Source organism: Notolepis coatsorum, assembly GCF_963971535.1.
Source record: "Notolepis coatsorum genome assembly, chromosome: 1".
Classification (NCBI taxonomy): Eukaryota; Metazoa; Chordata; class Actinopteri; order Aulopiformes; family Paralepididae; genus Notolepis; species Notolepis coatsorum.
In genome coordinates, this window is record NC_140165.1 from 318,394,897 (window position 1) to 318,414,891 (window position 19,995).

Sequence of the window (19,995 nt, forward strand, 5' to 3'; positions counted from 1 at the left end):
ACAAACGATACAATACATGGTAAACATTTTTTGTGGATAAATAAAAAAAGATATAAAATACTGTACATATATTCATATAGAAATTAAATTAAAACCCCTTGTTCCCTCAGTTTGAAATGTTGCCTTCTGGAAGGCACGAGATACAGTAGACGTATCAACACACTGAATCACTGAATCACTGAATCACTGAATCACTGAATCACCGAATCACTGAATCACTGAATCACTGAATCACTGAACCAGGGCCTACAGCCCCCTCAGCATCGACGGGGCACCGGTCGAGAGAGTGAACAGTTTTAAGTACCTCGGAGTACACATATCCCAGGACTTGACATGGACCACACACATTGACAGTGTAGTGAAGAAGGCACGGCAACGCCTCTACTTCCTTAGGCGCCTAAGGAAGTTCAAAGTGAGTCAGAAGATCCTTAAGAATTTCTACTCATGCACAATAGAGAGCATCCTGACTGGTAACATCACCTCCTGGTTTGGGAATAGCACCGCACAAGACCGCAGCAGACTAAAGAGAGTGGCCTGTTCAGCCGAACACACAATTGGAGGTGGGCTTCCCACTCTCCAGGACATTTATAACAAGCGTTGCAGGGCCAAGGCTAAGAGAATAACCAAAGAATCTAGTCACCCAAACAACTGCCTCTTTGAACTGCTGTGGTCAGGCAAGCGCTACCGGAGTCTCATGGCCGGTACAGAGAGACTCAGAAGGAGATTCTATCCCCAGGCCATCAGGATGCTCAATGACAATGACACTATGTAACAACCCATCATCTACACTCACGGCACAAACATCCCTTTAAACAAACACTCACCTTACCACCCACTTTACTCACTTTAGACACTAAATTATATTGATCTATTATTAACACTTTGAGCGCCACGCCGGGTTTTCCTTTTTACCCGCTGAATGCCACCATCGGCGCCAATGTTAACGTTAATATCGCCTAATCTATGTTTTAAATTATGGCTATGTGTCTAATCTGCCCATCGCATTATCAAAGACTATTTTCCAGTCAGTGCTGTCAAGGCAAATTGGTTTTTTATCGCGTCGTTTCCGTTTCAGAGCATTTAGAAAAGCCCCCGTTTTGAAATAAAAAACAGCCCATTCTGGGGCATTCTATGAAAATCGTCTTTTACTGGAATATTCCACAACGTTGATATTCGTTGGCCTTTTTATGAATCGTTTTCAAATAAACACTAGATGATCAATATTATACGTGCATGCAAGCACATTCGGGCCGTGCACGGATAATCGCCGCGTTGATTTCCTCTTGGACTTTTACAGTGAAACCGAAAGAGGACATTTCACAAAACAGCTTATAACTTCATCAAACTTACTCTGATTATCCTAACACTGATAACATAGAGTCCTTACCTGACATCAGATGGTATCCAACTGGTATATTCCAATTCCTGATCACCATTCGAAAAAATCGATAAGTGTATAGATCCAACGCGATACAGTAGAACTCCATGATCAGCGGGGCTCTGAGGTTCCAGAATTAACTGTGGTAAGCCCGGCTGCATCAGTGGACTGGAAAATGTGGAGTACCCGGATTTTTTTCCCCATTCATTTTCATTGAGTCCATTCCAAAATCCCTTATGTCATCTGGGAGACGACAGGGGGCGCTTTTTTCCACAATGATCGCCGGCGCCGCTCGGCTATACTCGGGTAGGCTCGGGTGATGCAATATGATTTCAGATCGCTAAAAAAATAAAATAATAATAATTCCGAGAAATCTCGTGAGTGGCTTTCAACCACCTATTAATAAACTCGAGTATTCTCGTGTGTGGCACTACATTCATACCTCATTTGCACCTTACCCTAAGTTTTGTTCTGTATTGTACCTCACTGTTACCCATTTTACTCTGTATTGTATATTGTATATTGAACATTCCTTTACTTACTTTTTACCTACTTCTTAATGACTTTTTTTACTAACTTTTTTACTGTATGAAGCACACTCTCAGGGGCTCATATAGAAACAAGCGTTTCATCGTAAAGTATTCTGTATTTTATTGTGACAAATAATAAACAAACTTGAACTTGAAAACTTGAATCACTGAATTACTGAATCACTGAATTACTGAATGACTGAATTATAGTTGCCTTGGCTTTTATTGTAAGTAATGTCTTATTGGGAGAGAGAGAGAGAGAGTGAGAGAGAGAGAGAGAGAGAGAGAGAGAGAGAGAGAGAGAGAGAGAGAGAGAGAGAGAGAGAGACAGACAGACAGACAGACAGACAGACAGACAGACAGACAGACAGACAGACAGACAGACAGACAGACAGACAGACAGACAGACAGACAGACAGACAGACAGACAGACAGACACAGAGAGAGACAGACAGAGAACTAAATCATAACCTTGCGTATGAATACCGAGCGGTTAACCATGAGGCGCCGAACCCCAGTGGTGATTTACCTCGTGTGTCTCTGTGTTTGTTTCCCTCCACAGAGAAGGAGGACATGTTCCAGAACGTGTTGTCCCAGGTGGCCGAGCAGTTCAGCAGGTAGAGGGTGTTTACGTTCTGTTACAGCTGAAGCGTGCCATTACAGCCCCCCCCCCCCCCCCCCCCCCCCCCCCCCCACGCCCCCCCGCCTCGCACATACCTCTCTGACACCACTGCCGTTTAAACCTTTCACTATCACACTACAGAAGGTTAACCGTCTGTAATGTGAGTGAATGAATGAATGAATGAATGAATGAATGAATGAATGAATGAATGAATGAATGAATGAATGAATGAATGAATGAATGAATGAAAACTTTATTTAACAGATTGCAGAATGGGTACAATACAGTACGGCTCAATACACACAATTGTTAAGGGGATGCCGACCAGAGAAAGACTTTCGTCTTGTTTACATCAGGGTCCCCCATTTTCAATTCACAGTGACATAGATGACATACACGACATACATGACATGACATTTATGGCATAGGGACATACATGACATACAGGTATATAGTACTGTTACATTTGTGACATATATACGATATGCAAATATACACAGTACTGTTATCCAGAGATGTAAATATAGTAATAGATAGTAAACGGTTAACCTTCTGTAAGTGTGGTAGTGAAAGGGTTAACCCTTTGACGTGTGGCAGCAGTAAAAGGGTTAACCGTCTGTATTGTCGCAGTGCAAGGGTTAACCGTTTGGTAGTGTGGTAGTGAAAGGGTTCAACTCATTTGGAGGTCCCGGGTTTACGACTAGACGTTGTACAGCCGTCAACAGACGCTTCCAATCTGACCACAAATTGCTTTGTTTAAAAAAAAATTAAAACGTGTGAAATTCTTCCCCCCACTTTCTCTCCGTATAGTTTTCTTTTTTTGCCACAAACTGGACGCCCGGTCATTCCATCTGGACGAAGCGCCACCGCTACATTCCTTAGAGATAATGGAAGTAGAAAAATGTTAGCGTCTTGTTAGCAATGAGTGGAATTCAAAGATTCAAAGAAGAGGCATGGAGCGGGACTCTGGAGGACCAGGGTGTCTCCAGGTTCCGTTTCAGTTTAGACTGTATTTGAACAGGGACAGCAGCACACATTAATGAACATACGGTAAATGTGTGAGACAGTGTTAAGCCAAAGCTCATTTTCAACTGTTGGCCCTGGGCCTGGTGCTAAAAAGCCGCTAAAAAATAAAGCATAACATATATGGCATACAGGTCATTAAGAACTATTAAAAATATTTACATCAGACATGTACAGACAATGTACAAACAAACAATAATACTACATATTAGGTACAGGCAAGCATATGGGGTTAGAGTTCTGCAGGGCTGTTGTGTTCACATGTGTAGTTATTTCTTAACCATGTTTTGAAAATGTGTTTGAATGATCTGCGTGTTTTTGGGTGTAACTTGGAATGGAGTTCCAGGTATTGGCAACTCTCACGGCTGACTGGCTAAATGTACTTTTCCTTTAATGGAACAGCCAAGTCACCCGGTACAACAGTTCTGGTGAACCTGCTGCTGGGGGTGAAAGAATCTGAAAGTGGGGGTGGGGCTAGACCATGGAGGTGGGGCTAGACCATGGAGGTGGGGCTAGACCATGGAGGTGGGGTGCCGCTAGACCATGGAGGATTTTGAAGACCAGACTGGCATCGGTTAGTTTCCACCAGCAGGACTCTGGAGGACCAGGTGTCTCCACCAGGTGTCTCCACTGGACTGACTGTCGAGGACGAAGGGAGGGGCTTCTTTCAAATGTAGACAATCGGGGCGCACCACGTAATTGTGCTACAGTGTGACGCAGCCGTCCCGGGTTCGACTCCCGGAGACCTACAGATCCAGCTCTTAGAAATCGCACCTCTACTGCAAGGGCGCAGTATCGTTAACGCCTCGTTAACAGCACTGCCAGGTTAATGGTGCATGATTACTGCAGTAGCAGTAGCAGAGCAGAGCTCAGAGTCCTAAGATCTGTATGCTGCATGTCTTCCCCCATATCTTCTCCCAACTTTCCTCTCTACCGGGTCTATCCGAAATAAAGCAATAAAATGCAGATATATATTTTTTTTTATATCAATTTTTTTTATATCAATTTTTTATATCAATCTTTCCAAATCAATTCCAACAAAATTTCAACTAGACCTTGTACCCTCCAGAGCAGTCGTCTGGTAATTGGAAGGTTCCCGGGTTCGATTCCCGCTACTTCCGGGCAGCGTGTCAAAGTGTCCTTGAGCAAGACACTTAACCCCTAAACTGCTCCCAGGACGAGCAGGTCGGCACCTTGCACGGTCACCTCCGCCGTCGGTGTGTGAGTGTGTGAGTGAACGGGTAAAATGTGAGGAACAAAATTGTTCTCTCTCTCTCTCTCTCTCTCTCTCTCTCTCTCTCTCTCTCTCTCTCTCTCTCTCTCTCTCTCTCTCTCTCTCTCTCTCTCTCTCTCTCTCTCTCTCTCTCAATGTAAAACGCTTTGGATAAAAGCTGTTATATATACATGACAGTGAGAACAACACACTTCCTCTTTCAGAGCCTTTCGCATCAGCGACCTGAAGACCGAGGTCACCAACAGACTGGCCATGTTGGAGAAGAGAGTGGAGCGTAGGTGACGTGTTTTACAATCAACAAGACCCGAGTCAACAAAGGAAAATCTGTAGATTAGATTCAAATGTATTGTCATCATGCAGCACAAGCATAGTGCAATGAAAATGAGTTTGTCGTCCAACCAGAGTGCAAATGTAGCAGTAAAGTGTAATAGTAATATACAATGTGCAGGTGATTAAACTGGGTATAACATATACAGATTAGTAATACTGAGTGTAGTGCTAATCAGATGTATGTACAGAGTTGTAGTATAATATGTACAGTGATACAGGTGTAAAGACAGTATGGTAGTAACGTCATACAGGCCAGAAGCGTAACTAGTAAGAGTATATGTACAGAATATAAATATAGTATCTACAGATATGTCAAATTAATGTGCAGGTTGTTTTCTGGTGCTTTATTGACAGTGGGTTCAGTGGTTGTGCTGTTTTCTGGTGCTTTATTGACAGTGGGTTCAGTGGCTGTGCTGTTTTCTGGTGCTTTATTGACAGTGGGTTCAGTGGCTGTGCTGTTTTCTGGTGCTTTATTGACAGCGGGTTCAGTGGCTGTGCTGTTTTCTGGTGCTTTATTGACAGTGGGTTCAGTGGTTGTGCTGTTTTCTGGTGCTTTATTGACAGTGGGTTCAGTGGCTGTGCTGTTTTCTGGTGCTTTATTGACAGTGGGTTCAGTGGTTGTGCTGTTTTCTGGTGCTTTATTGACAGTGGGTTCAGTGGTTGTGCTGTTTTCTGGTGCTTTATTGACAGTGGGTTCAGTGGTTGTGATGTTTTCTGGTGCTTTATTGACAGCGGGTTCAGTGGTTGTGCTGTTTTCTGGTGCTTTATTGACAGCGGGTTCAGTGGTTGTGCTGTTTTCTGGTGCTTTATTGACAGTGGGTTCAGTGGCTGTGCTGTTTTCTGGTGCTTTATTGACAGTGGGTTCAGTGGCTGTGCTGTTTTCTGGTGCTTTATTGACAGTGGGTTCAGTGGTTGTGCTGTTTTCTGGTGCTTTATAGACAGTATGTTGTTTTCTCTCTTGCAGTGGAAGGACTGAAGGTGGTGGAGATCGAGAAGTGTAAGAATGACCTGAAGAAGCTACGAGACGAGATGACGTCTAGAGGCGGAATGAGGTGAGTCAACAACACGCAGTGCCACTCAGATTCAGATTCAGACTCAGATTCAGATTCAGACTCAGACTCAGATTCAGACTCAGATTTAGATTATTTTATTGTCGCAGCATTTTTAAATGTACATACCTTCAGAAAAACGTGAGATGCTTATTTCCCCCGGCTCCTCAACCGTAGTAGATTTATAAAAAAAATTCATTTCATTTTCATTTCAAACCTTTATTTAAACTCAAAAGGCAACTGAGGTTTCCCTCATTTACAGAGTTAAGCTAAACAAAAAAAAGGCATAATAGTATCACACAGCATATAGAATTATAACAATAAGACAAGTACGGATAACAATCGATTAAAACATGTACAACTTGATTGACAAAGGTTGGAGGTCAAGGTGTTCAACTCTGCAACAGAGGGGAGAATCTCAAGCTTTAAGGACTGTTGGAGTTCATTCCATGAGCTAGCAAAATGGAGATTTACATAATAAATCACAAAGTATATTATATACACAACATATATTCTATCTGCAGACTATAACTACAAACTATAACTATACATTTGAAACTTGTTGTGTGCCGTGTTGGTCAGGACTCCCTGGAAGAAGAGATCTTGTATCTCAATGGGACATTCCTGGATAAATAAAGGATAAATAAAAAATGTAATTAAATAAAAAATATAACTATAAACTAAATAAGTTATGACTCAACTATAAACTAAAACTAAACTATGAACTAAACATAATACACAACGAAATATTCTATCTACAGTATACAAACTATACAATACAAGGTATATGTTAGCAGCAGTGTGTGCGTGTGGTAAGTGTGCTTGTGTGTGTGTGTGGTGTGTAAGTCACTTAGGAGTCTATCCGTCGGTAGTGTGTTTGCCTGGTGGAAGTAGCTGTTTGGGGTTCTTTTGAACGGGACACAAAGCTCTCATTGTCTGATATGACACTGAGCAGGCATCAGACCACAGTGTGATAGGATGTGAAGGCTAAATGGATTGGAGAGACCAGTGTGATCAAACATCCCGTCTTTGACTCCCCCCCCCCTCCCCCCTGGGGGGGCGATAGTGTCTCGTGGTAATCCGGAGGTTCCCGGTTCATTTACATTCACATTGAGTCATTTAGCAGCTGACACTTTTATCCAAAAGCGACTTCAAGTTCAAGTTTCAAGTTTCTTTATTAGTTGTCATTCAAAAATACAGAATACTTTTATATGAAATGCTTCTTTCTGGTTTGCTCCTGAGGGTGTGCTAGATAAAAAATAGATAAGTATAAAATAGAAGTCAAAAGTACGTAAACAAAAGTGTTCAATATACATAATATACAATATACAATGCAGAGTAGAAAAAGTAACTGAGTTACGATACGATATACAGTACAAAGCAGAAATGGGACGAGGTACAACTTAGAGTAAGGTGTAATGAGGTATGAGTTGTAGTGCAAATCTCTTTACCAATAAATATAAAGTGTGTTAAAGTGTCTAAAGTTTTGTACGACTTAGACGTTTTTGTACGACAAGTCAGTAGGAAGGTGTAAGTTCGATTCCCGCTTCTCCCCGGCAGTGTGTCCGGAAGTGTCCTTGAGCAAGAAGACACTGAACCCCTAACCGCTCCCAGGATGAGCAGGTCGGCACCTCGCATGGTTGCCTCCGCCGTCGGTGTGTGAATGCGTGAGTGAGCGGGTCAAATGTGAGGAACTAAATGGTAAAGCTCTTTGGATAGAAGCTGTTATATAAATGCACCATTTACCATGTACCCTCCTGCCCCTTTCAGGGGAAACTGTCCCTGCAAATACAACTTCTCAGACGACGGGAAGAAGTTAACCCCTCGAAGGGACGTCCCCAATTACCCAAAGGTTTGTCAACTGGGATCATGGATAACTCCACGCTGTTATTGATCACAACTTAGGGATGTTCGATATTGGCTTTTTTACCCGATATCCGATATACCGATATTGTCCAACTCTTAATTTCCGATACCGATATCAACCGATACCGATATATGCGGATATACCTGAATAATTTCAGGTAATTAACATTACATATCTCTTGTCATGGAATTAACACAACATTATGCATACTTTTGACAATACATAAAATAAGAATTTGTTCTTACTTGCTTCCCTGGGTAAATAAAGGTTAAATAAATGTAAAATAAATAATTAAAAAAATAAACAAAATAAATAAAGACATTTTCTTTTTAAACCGATACCGATAATTTCCGATATTACATTTTAATGCCAATATCGGTAGGCCGATAATATCGGTAGGCCGATAATATTGGTAGGCCGATAATATCGGACATCCCTAATCACAACTCTATTCTGCGACTCTTTAGAAAAAAGCCTATGTGTGGTGAGATTCTGACCGTGTGTGGTCGGTGAGATTCTGACCGTGTGTGGTGAGATTCTGACCGTGTGTTGTGAGATTCTGACCGTGTGTTGTGAGATTCTGACCCGTGTGTGGTGAGATTCTGACCCGTGTGTTGTGAGATTCTGACCCGTGTGTTGTGTCCGCAGTACACCTTGTCCCAGGAGACCATCGAGGCACTGAAGAAACCCACGTTCGACGTCTGGCACTGGGAGCATAATGAGGTTTGTATTCTCGCAGGGGTGTAAAGTACTTGAGTAATTGTACTTTGTTACAATACTTAAGTACTGTTTTGGGGATTTGTACTTTGCTTGAGTATTATTAGGTTTGTATACTTGTACTTTGACTCAATTACATTTCAGAGAAGAAAAAAACATACTTTTTACTCCTTACATTTAAAATGCAGACCTACAAAGTACAAATCTCACAGGTCCAACGATTTTAATTAGTATATTTGTTTCTCTGGCCGAACTAACGTTAACGTTATTAATCCTGCGGCCGCGCTTTATTTAAAAAACAGCCAATCAAATCCACATCAATGGAAAATGAACCCGCCCATACCCCATGCTGATTGGTCCTTGTGCAAGACTAGAAAGCAGGGATCTTTGATTAAACACCTTTCTATCAGAAGAATAGACGGTCAGAAAAAAAGTTTTTACTTTTACTTTTTAGTACTTAAGTACATTTAAAAGTAGAAACTTTTTTACTTTTACTCCAAGTGTGTTTTTAACCAGATACTCTGACTTTTACTTGAGTACGATTTTTAGACGGTACCCATACTTTCACTTAAGTATAATTTCTGGGTACTTCTTACACCCCTGGGTTTGTTCACGTCACTCTTCTCACATTCCGATAGAGGCCTTTGCACACTTTTTGTCTAGTTATCTTTCTTCCAAGATGGCTGCCTGTAACCGCCTGGGGGTTACTCCACTGGAGGTATAGAGCAGTCGTCTGGTAATTCCCAGAGGTTCCCAGTTCGATTCCCGCTCCTCCCGGGCATCATGTCGATGTGTCCCTATCGGTGTGTGAATGTGTGAGTTAACAAAATTGTAAAGTGCTTTGGAGAAAAGCTGATTGATTGATTGATTGATTGATTGATTGATTGATTGATTGATTGATTGAAAACGTTATTAAACAGATTGCAGATTGCAGCCATTTACCATTTAACCATTGGTAAAAAAAAATTAATATAAGGCCTAATTTCTGTGCAGTGGTGGAGTTTCAAGTTTCAAGTTCAAGTTTCTTTATTAGTTGTCATACAAAAGTACAGAATACTTTTATATAAAATGCTTCTTTCTGCTTTGCTCCAGAGATTGTGCTAGATAAAAATAGATAAGTATAAAATAAGTATAATAAGTATAAAATAGAAGTCAAGTACGTAGACAAAAGTGTTCAATATACATATATACGATGCAGAGTAGAAAAGTAACTGAGTTACAATACTATACAGTACAATACAGAAATGGGATGAGGTACAATTTAGGTACAATTTACAGTAAGGTGTAATGAGGTATGAGTTGTAGTGCAAATTCTTTACCAATAAATATAAAGTGTGTTAAGTGTCTAAAGTGGGTAAAGTGGGTAAAGTGGGTGCTGCAGTGAGTTGTTTGTTTAAAGTGAGTGTGTGAGTGTGGATGTGTGTGCTGTGAGTGTATTTGATGGTTTGGTACATAGTGTTATTGTCATTTAGCATCCTGAACACTGGGAAACCATGAAATTACTGTTCCACTGTGACTTGTTTACAATATCTTGCCATGTACTCTACGACGAGCTAGTCAAGATGAGAAGCACGTTCAGCCACAGACTCATACCCCCCCGACACTCAACTAACCGCCTCGGCCAGTCCTTCATACCAGCGGCCATCAGGCTTCACAACAGTGGGCAGGGACCGCTGCCAGACATCCAACTACTAGGAACCTAAAAGGACAATATACTACATTATGCATACCGCACCTTATGTGAAAACTGTATACTTCATCAGATCATTTAGCATTTAGCATTTTAGCATTTAGCATAAACCCTCTCCTCCTCCCCTCCTCCTCCTCCCCTCCTCCTCCTCCTCCCCTCCTCCTCCCCTCTCTCTAACCCTCTCCTCCTCCTCCTCTCCTTCCCCTCCTCCTCCCCCTTTCCCCCTCCTCCTCCTCCCCCTCCCCCCCCTCTCCTCCTCCCCTTCCCCCTCCTCCTCCTCCTCCCCCTGTCCTCTAACCCTCTCCTCCTCCCCCTCTCCTCCTCCTCCTCTTCTCCTCTTCTCCTCCTCTCCCCCTCTCCTCCTCCTCCCCCTCTCCTCCTCCTCCTCCCTCTCCTCCTCCTCCCCCTCTCTTCCTCCTCCCCCTCCCCCTCCCCCTCTCCTCCTCCTCCCCCGTGGGAACAGATGCTGAGCTGTCTGGAGTACATGTATCATGACCTCGGCCTGGTGAAGGAATTCAACATGAACCCCATCACGCTCAAGCGATGGCTGGTAAATGCTCTTGTGATGATGTGTAACAATGTGCAGGAGGATTAGATCAGATTAGATCAGATTAGATTAGACTAGATCAGATCAGATTAGATTAGATCAGATTTAATCAGATTAGATCAGATTTAATCAGATTAGATCAGATTAGATCAGATTACATTAGATTACATTAGATTAGATTAGATCATTTTAGATTAGATTAGATTAGATCAGATTAGACTAGATTAGATCAGATTAGATCAGATTAGATTTGACTAGATTAGATCAGATTTAATCAGATTAGATCAGATTAGATTAGACTAGATTAGATCAGATTAGATTAGTTTAGATCAGATTAGATTAGACTAGATTAGATCAGATTAGATCAGATTAGATTAGACTAGATCAGATCAGATTAGTTTAGATCAGATTAGATTAGACTAGATTAGATCAGATTAGATCAGATTAGATTAGACTAGATTAGATCAGATTAGATCAGATTAGATTAGACTAGATCAGATCAGATTAGATTAGTTTAGATCAGATTAGATCAGATTAGATTAGACTAGATCAGATTAGATCATTTTAGATTAGATTAGATTAGATCAGATTAGATCAGATTAGATTAGATTACATTAGATTAGATTAGATTAGATCATATTAGATCAGATTAAATTAGATTAGATAATATTAGATCAGATTAGATTAGATCAGATCCGATCAGACTAGATTAGATTATAATAGATTTGATTCGATGCGATTAGATTAGATTAGATTAGATCAGATTGTATTCGATTAGATTGTATTAGATTAGATTTAAATGGTGGGCGGCTGAGTGGCGCAGTGGGCAAGGCGCTCGCCACTAACGCAGGAGACGCTGGGTTCGAGCCCAGCTCTCGGCGTTGCTACCGGCTTGGCCGGTCGTTCATACTAACACAATTGGCAAGTGTTAGAGGGTGGGAAAGCCGGTGGGTGGGGATTGGACGTTGTGGACAGAGACTCCTACAGGTCGGTTGGGTGACGCCTGTAGAGCAGAAACAGGAAGTATCGGGGGCAGCGTGAGCCTCCCACACGTTACTCCTCGCCACTGAGAGTTCGAGCTGCTGCGGTGAAAAGATGCGACAGGCTGCCTCCTCGTGTACCGGAGGGGACACGTGATGCAAGGCTTCTATCCTCACTACAGCCGACCAGTGGGAGGCATAGTCTAGCAATGTTCAAGACAGGGGAGGGAAGAATTGGATAATACGAAATTGGGATGGGAGAAAAATAGGATAAAAAAAAATATTAGATTCAAATGTATTGTCATTATACAGCAACAACAGTTTGGGAAATATGTTTGGCCTCCAACCAGAGTGCAAATGTAGCAGTAAAGTGCAACAGCAATAATAATAAATTTTATTTATTTGGTGGCACCTTTCACGACACCCAAGGTCACCTTACAGATCATAGGAAAAAAACACAGCAAGGCAGTTAAAAATACAATATACAATGTACAGGTGATTAAACTGGGTATAAAATATACAAATGAGTACAACTGAGTGTAGTGCTAATCAGATGTATGTACAGAGTTGTAGTATTAATATGTACACAGTGATACAGGTGTAAAGACAGTATGGTAGTAGTCATGCTGGCCAGCAGTGTAACTAGTAAGAGTAGGATATGTACAGATATAGATATAGTATTAATATGTACACAGTGATACAGGTGTAAAGACAGTATGGTAGTAGTCATACAGGCCAGCAGCGTAACTAGTAAGAGTATAATATGTACAGATATAGATATAGTATTAATATGTACAGTGATACAGGTGTAAAGACAGTATGGTAGTAGTCATGCTGGCCAGCAGAGTAACTAGTAAGAGTAGGATATGTACAGATATAAATATAGTATTAATATGTACAGTGATACAGGTGTAAAGACAGTATGGTAGTAGTCATGCTGGCCAGCAGAGTAACTAGTGAGCGAGAACGAGACGTGTCTGAAAGAAAGGCGTTGCACCACGATGTATAATCCACAGGATTCCTTCACGTCCAGAGAGATGCACGACTTTAGTAGTTTTGTCTCTTGATACGCTGACGACGCCGCTCTGTCTCACAGCTCGGCATCCAGGACAACTACCGCAGCAACCCTTTCCACAACTTCCGCCACTGCTTCTGCGTCAGCCAGATGATGTATGGGATGATCCACCTCTGCAGCCTACAGGTGAGAGTGAGGTACTGCATGGTCCACCTCTGCAGCCTACAGGTGAGAGTGAGGTACTGCATGGTCCACCTCTGCAGCCTACAGGTGAGAGTGAGGTACTGCATGGTCCACCTCTGCAGCCTACAGGTGAGAGTGACGTACTGCACGGTCCACCTCTGCAGCCTACAGGTGAGAGTGAGGTACTGCATGGTCCACCTCTACAAGGTGAGAGGTGTTTATGTGGAACACACATTCTTCCAGTGTCCATACATCTGTGTGTCTGTGTGTTTGTGCCTGCATGCATGTGTGTGCATGTCTGTGCATGTGTATATGTTTGTGTGTGTGTGTGTATGTCTATGTGTATGTGTGTGTGTATGTTCATGTGTTTATGTTCATGTGTGTGTGTGTTCATGTGTGTATGTTCATGTGTGTATGTTCATGTATGTATGTGTGTGTGTGTGTGTGTGTGTGTGTGTGTGTTCATGTGTGTATGTTAATGTATGTGTGTGTGTGTGTGTGTGTGTGTGTGTGTGTGTGTTCATGTGTGTATGTTAAGGTATGTGTGTGTGTATGTTCATGTGTGTGTGTGTGTATGTGTGTGTATGTGCATGTGTGTGTGTGTGTGCGTGTGTGTGTGTGTGTGTGTGTGTGCATGTTAATGTATGTGTGTGTGTGTGTATGTGTATGTTAATGTATGTGTGTGTATGTTCGTGTGTGTGTGTGTGTGTGTGTGTGTGTGTGTGTGTGTGTGTGTGTGTGTGTGTGTGTGTGTGTGCATGTTAATGTGTGTGTGTGTGTGTGTGTGTGTGTGTGCGTGTGTGTGTGTGTGTGTGTGTGTGTGCGTGCGTGCGTGTGTGTGTGTGTGTGTGTGTGTGTGTGTGTGTGTGTGTGTGTGTGTGTGTGTGTGTGTGTGTTAATGTGTGTGTGTGTGTGTGTGTGTGCATGTTAATGTGTGTGTGTGTGTGTGTGTGTGTGTGTGTGCATGTTAATGTGTGTGTGTGTGTGTGTGTGTGTGTGTGTGTGTGTGTGTGTGTGTGTGTGTGTGTGTGTGTGTGTGTGTGTGTGTGTGTGTGTGTGTGTGTGTTAATGTGTGTGTGTGTGTGTGTGTGTGTGTGTGTGTGCCCCCCCAGGAGAAGCTGACCCTGACAGCGCTGGGTATCCTGATGACAGCTGCTGTGTGCCACGACCTGGACCACCCTGGATACAACAACACGTAAGACTCCTCCGTCGTCTCCTTTGTCTCCTCGACTCCTTTCCTTTTCCTCACTTCCTTTCCTCTGACAAGGAAGCATTGCAAGTCAACCACTGGCCCGCTAGCAAGTGTGTAAGAGAGGAACCTTTAGGAGATGTTGAAGTGTCCTCTCTTCCCCACGCTGAGTTAACTTATATTGTGTATGTAGTGATGTACTATATTCACTGCAGTCAAGTGAATCATGTTTTTTATTGTAAACTTTTAATATAAGTAAAAATAATATACTATATTGTAATATACTAAATTATGTAAATTCTAGTCATATTAATGGAAGAACAAATACAAATGTAAGGGGATAGGGATCAATAAGCTAAGCTTCCCTCTACTCCTTTTTTTGGGACATGTCTGCTAACCAAACACAATGCTATTTTGTTTATAATTCCTGTTTTTTCTTTGTTCTTTTTTTTATGTTTTTTTCCTTTAAGGATTTTTTTAATTTGTTGTTATGATTGTTTGGTCTTACGGATCAAGACACTGTGAGTTGTTTGAAGAAATAAGAAGAATAACATGTCCAAGAAATAAACTTCTCATTAATTCATTCATTCAACTATTTCTGAGTTCACCTCGTCACGTCCTCATCAGGCCTCCCTGTGTGTCGTCATCGTTTCGGAGAAGAAACTGCAAAAGCCTGTTCCTTTTTTCTCCCTGCCGCCGCGGGCAAATATGAACCGTATTTTCCTTTCCAGTTAACCAGTAATTTTGCCCTTCTTTGTGCTGCCGTTTGGGGTGAGCGGTAAGACTGACGTTGCGCAGGGGAATTATACGTTTCTGCTGCTAACTGAAGCTCTCATTCGACCTCGATAAGATACACAAATTAGAAGTGATGTCACGTAAATAGAATAATACATATCCTTGGAAAAAGGGTTTATTGCGTTTCCTTTGAAGAATTGTACTCTCAGACTAGATTAAACGTCCTCCCGTCACTCGGAAAGCCATTAACCCGTTCACTACCAATCCAATCCAATCCACTTTATTTATAAAGCACATTTAAAAACAACAAAGTTGACCAAAGTGCTGTACAAGTCCTGCAACATAAGATAAAATCATGAAAAGGTAAAAGCAGACAATAAAAACATATACAATATGTCACATGAAAAAAGGCAGGTCTTTCAAAAACTGTTTAAAAAAAAACAAAAGCCAAAAGACTACCGTTTGTAGTGTGATAGTGAAGGGTCAACCTTCTGTAGTGTGGAAGTGAAAGGGCTAACCCTTTGTCGTGTGGCAGTGTTGTCGCAGTGAAAGGGTTAACCGGTTGGTATAGTGCGGCAGTGAAAGGGTTAAATGAGCCAATAATTGGAAGCGCTGTAAAGAGGAACTCAAACTGAGCAGATTCATCATTCCTTACTTCTCATTTCGTGGGAACCTGCTGTTTAAGGCGTGTATCTGTGGAACATCTACTGCTGATGGCATTTAAAGAATACAACCCTTTAAGCCTGCAGGCCTCTTGCTCTGACTCAGACCAGCGCAAAGGGCCAATTTAAAAGCTCTGTAAAAAATCGCTAACACTAAAATGACCGGATCTTGCAATTTGGTTCCACCCCCCTCGCTGTGAGACTGCCTGGTAACATCTGGGGATCAGTGCTGCGATGCTCCGCTTATTTGGGCTCGTGATTTATCCTTTTTTACACTGCTGCTCGAGATACAAATCCCCTGCCTTAGCGGAGAGAGGAATCCATTATTAGAAGACCTCATTCATGGTCTGAATGAACCACAGATTAAACTAGTGTAATAAAGACCTCATTCGTGGTCTTTATTACTTCAGTCTAAATGACTGAACTACATTTACATTACATTTAGTCAGTTATATGACGCTTTTATCCAAAGCGACTTACAAGTTCTGTACGACAAGTCATCAGGAAACGGCACAAATCTATCAGCTGAGTAACAATGTTCATCAAAGTGTTGAGTGCTACAGTGTAGGTTAGTATATTAGGACAGATCTATGTTATGATGTGCAAAGGGTTAAAGGAACACAGCAACATGATGGGAAATGTGCTTGCCATCTTCTCCAGAGTCAGACAAGAAGATAGATACCAATTTCCTCTCTGTGCGTTCAGTAGAAAGCTGTCCGGCTGCAAGCTAGCCAAGCTTACCACAAATTAATGGAAGTGGATACAGAGTTTTAAGCTAGGCTAGTGGTCCGTATCCACTTCCATTAATTTGTGGTAAGCTAGGCTAGCTTGCAGCCGGATAGCTTTCTACTGAACGCACAGAGAGGAAATTGGTATCTATCTTCTTGTCTGACTCTGGAGAAGACGGTAAGCACCGCGCCGCGCTCCAGGGCCCATTTCATTCTTGCATGAGGAACAATAATAACGATAATCTAGCGTTGATTTCAGGAAGATTCGATAATCGGGCCGAAAAATGACAACGTGATAAGTGGATTTCACTAAAGGGCTATTATCGCGTCTTTTCCTGGGATTACTAAGAATCACCCAAACTATACTCATATTCAAAAGGGTATAAAACGGAAATGTACAGATGAAAAAACAATCTGTTTTTTTTGCATGTCGACCAGAAGCAACTCACTGACTGTGTTATTAGATCCATAGCTATAATATAAAATATATTTTAAGCACTCGCAAGTTTCGCAGTCTCCCCCATTGACTAGCCAGAAGGTAGACAGTGACCCCTGGCGCTGAATGAGTTAATGGTACCAACATACACAAACTCTTTACAGCCACAAAGTACAGCAAATGCAGTTAAAACCTCATATATATATATATATATATATATCTGTTGTCTCATGTTAGTCCTTGTATTCAGAGCTCAATCAATCAACTAAAGAATGAAAACATGTCTTGATGATTTCTTATTCTAAGCTGCTCATTCAACGTATTCTCATGATCGATTCGTAGCATTATGCTGAGAAAAGTCGTGCAGCAAGTTCGTAGCTTGTCCTACGAACTCCACTCCACTCCCTGCGCCAGCTTAAACAGTTTGGTGTGTCCAGGGAGGCGATGCTCAGCTTTTACAGAGCCACTGTGGAGAGCGTCCTTACCCTCGCTATGACTGTGTGGTACGGAAACACCACCGTCCATGATAGGGGACATCTAGAAAGAACTGTACGCACAGCGTCAAAAATCATCGGCTGTGAGCTCCCCTCTGTGGCCTCCATTTATGCCACACAAATCAGGCGGAAAGGGGAGAAGGTGATCGGGGACCCTTCTCACCCTGCTTACGACCTCTTTAACCCCCTTCCCTCTGGCAGAAGACTCCAAAGTCTCAGGTGCAGGACATCCCGCTTTAAAAACAGTACATATCCCGAGGCTGTCCGCCACCTGAACTCAAGTACAAATGTACAGCAGGCACTTTGCACCACAAGGGCTAGCACCAGCCGACAGGCACTTTAATACAATATGCACTTTAAACTGGAACACTGAGCCATTTATTTTAGGTACTGTAGCATTTTTTCTTTTTAATTGTTTGTGTAAAACTTTTATTGTGGGGATTGTATTGCATGTATTCTTGTGTTTTTATATTGTATGTGTTTATAATGTCTGTACTGTATGTGCTGGCACCAAGACAAATCCCAATCAACCATGTGTTGAAATGGCAATAAAGTTTTTTCTGTATCTATTAACCACAGAGGCCATTTTCCTTCATAGGTCGTCGTAATGATGCTTCACTGTGACTTTTGTCATTCAATTAACATTATGGTTAAACTAAGTTAGGTTATGATTATGGTTATGGTTATGGTTATGGTTATGGTTATGGTTATGGTTATGGTTATGGTTATGGTTATGGTTAGGATTAGCAGCTGGGAACTCACCAATTCAAGAAATGCTACAAAATAAGTTTGGATCACTGATCACTGGGCCTCTAACTGAAATTAACTGACTAATCAAATTATACATCCATTCATTCATCCATTCATTCATCCATCCCTCATCCATCCATTCATTAATCCATTCATCCATTCATTCATCCATCCATCATCCATCATCCATCATCCATCCATCATCCATCCATTCATCCATCCATCCCTCATCCATCCCTCATCCATCCATTCATCCATCCATCCATCATCCATCCATCATCCATCCATCCCTCATCCATCCATTCATTCATCCATTCATCCATCCCTCATCCATCCATTCATCCATCCATCCCTCATCCATCCATTCATCCATTCATCCATTCATTCATCCATCCATAATCCATCCATTCATCCATCCATCCCTCATCCATCCATCATCCATCCATCCATCCATTTATACATCCATCCATCCATCCAACCACCATCCATCCATTCATCCATCCCTCATCCATCCATCATCCATCCATCATCCATCCATCCATCCATTCATCCATCCATCCATTCATACATCCATCATCCATCCATCCATCCATCCACCCATTCATCCATCCCTCATCCCTGCCCCAATGTCACTATGAATTGAAAATGGGGGACCCTGATGTAAACAAGACCAAAGTCTTTCTCAGGTCTGCATCCCCTTAATAACAATTGTGTGTATTGAGCCGTACTGTATTATTGTACCCGTTCTGCAATCTGTTAAATAAAGTTTTCCTCCCTCGTCCCCGCGGCCCCCAGGTACCAGATCAACGCGCGCACGGAGCTGGCCGTGCGCTACAACGACATCTCTCCCCTGGAGAACCACCACTGCGCCGTCGCCTTCCAGATCCTCTCTCTGCCGGAGTGCAACATCTTCGCCAACGTGGATCCAGAGGCCTTCAAGCAGATCAGACAGGTAGGACGGGTCACGCATTTACGGTTCCCCACCCCATCTCCTCCAATGTACAGTTTCTTCCCCCTCAAATGTATATACTCTCTTTTTAGACTCTTTTTGTAATCTGGTATGTCATAAATGTCTAGATGTAGCAGTACTGTCTACCTGTATGTCATGTATGTCATATATGTCATTATGAATTGAAAATGGGGGACCCTGATGTAAACAAGACGAAAGTCTTTCTCTGGTCTGCATCCCCTTAACAATTGTGTGTATTGAGCCGTACTGTATTGTACCCATTCTGCAATCTGTTAATCAAATGTTCAATCAATCAATCAATCAATAAATCAGTCGCATGTACAGTCGGACTGTACAATCCCTTTCAAAAAAAGTGTATTTGGCCAGGCCGTCTTCATACAGAGCATCCCACTAATGGAACTCAATTCCTCAAACAATTAGAGTGTCCACATCATACCATTCATTCAAGTGCAGGGTTAGGGAATGGCTCATTGAAAATGAGAACTGTCAACACTGAGGTGTCTGTGTGTGTATGTGTGTGTGTGGATATTGTGCGTCTGTCTATGTCTGGGTCTCTTAATATGTCATGATGTGCTCTGTCCTCGTGTCCATGACTGTATTGTGACCTGTATCCCTACTATGTCTATGTGCTTTTGTTGTGTTTTTATTCTAATGTATTTATCTTGATTTTATTCTGTTTTTATTGCTAACCCTTTTTTTACACAGGATTTTAGCCTGTACCTTCTGGCAGGGGGACTGCCAATGGAAATTAGCTTTTTGGTAAAAATTGGGTGCATTTACATTTGTAAAATGTTTTATTAATGTACACTGTCCCCCTTGAACAAATAAAGTAAACCTAACCTAACCTAACCTACCGCTGCTCTTAG

The 19,995-nt window shown here is 42.0% G+C and overlaps 1 protein-coding gene across 3 annotated transcripts in view; it reads left to right on the forward strand.

Annotated features, from left to right (window-relative positions):
* Nucleotides 1-19,995, forward strand: part of pde9ac (phosphodiesterase 9ac) — a gene marked incomplete at both ends in the record, with an annotated part of 47,107 nt that overhangs the window by 16,095 nt on the left and 11,017 nt on the right. For 2 of the 3 annotated variants that reach the window (XM_084318253.1, XM_084318254.1), the window contains 9 exons: nt 2,471-2,525; nt 4,991-5,061; nt 6,082-6,169; nt 7,937-8,018; nt 8,682-8,756; nt 10,904-10,990; nt 13,064-13,168; nt 14,278-14,360; nt 18,955-19,111. In XM_084318253.1, the coding sequence (XP_084174379.1) occupies nt 2,471-2,525; nt 4,991-5,061; nt 6,082-6,169; nt 7,937-8,018; nt 8,682-8,756; nt 10,904-10,990; nt 13,064-13,168; nt 14,278-14,360; nt 18,955-19,111 (803 nt within the window). Of the gene's footprint in view, nt 1-2,426; nt 2,526-4,990; nt 5,062-6,081; nt 6,170-7,936; nt 8,019-8,681; nt 8,757-10,903; nt 10,991-13,063; nt 13,169-14,277; nt 14,361-18,954; nt 19,112-19,995 lie in introns of all 3 variants that reach the window. The other variant, XM_084318252.1, reaches the window with a different exon arrangement.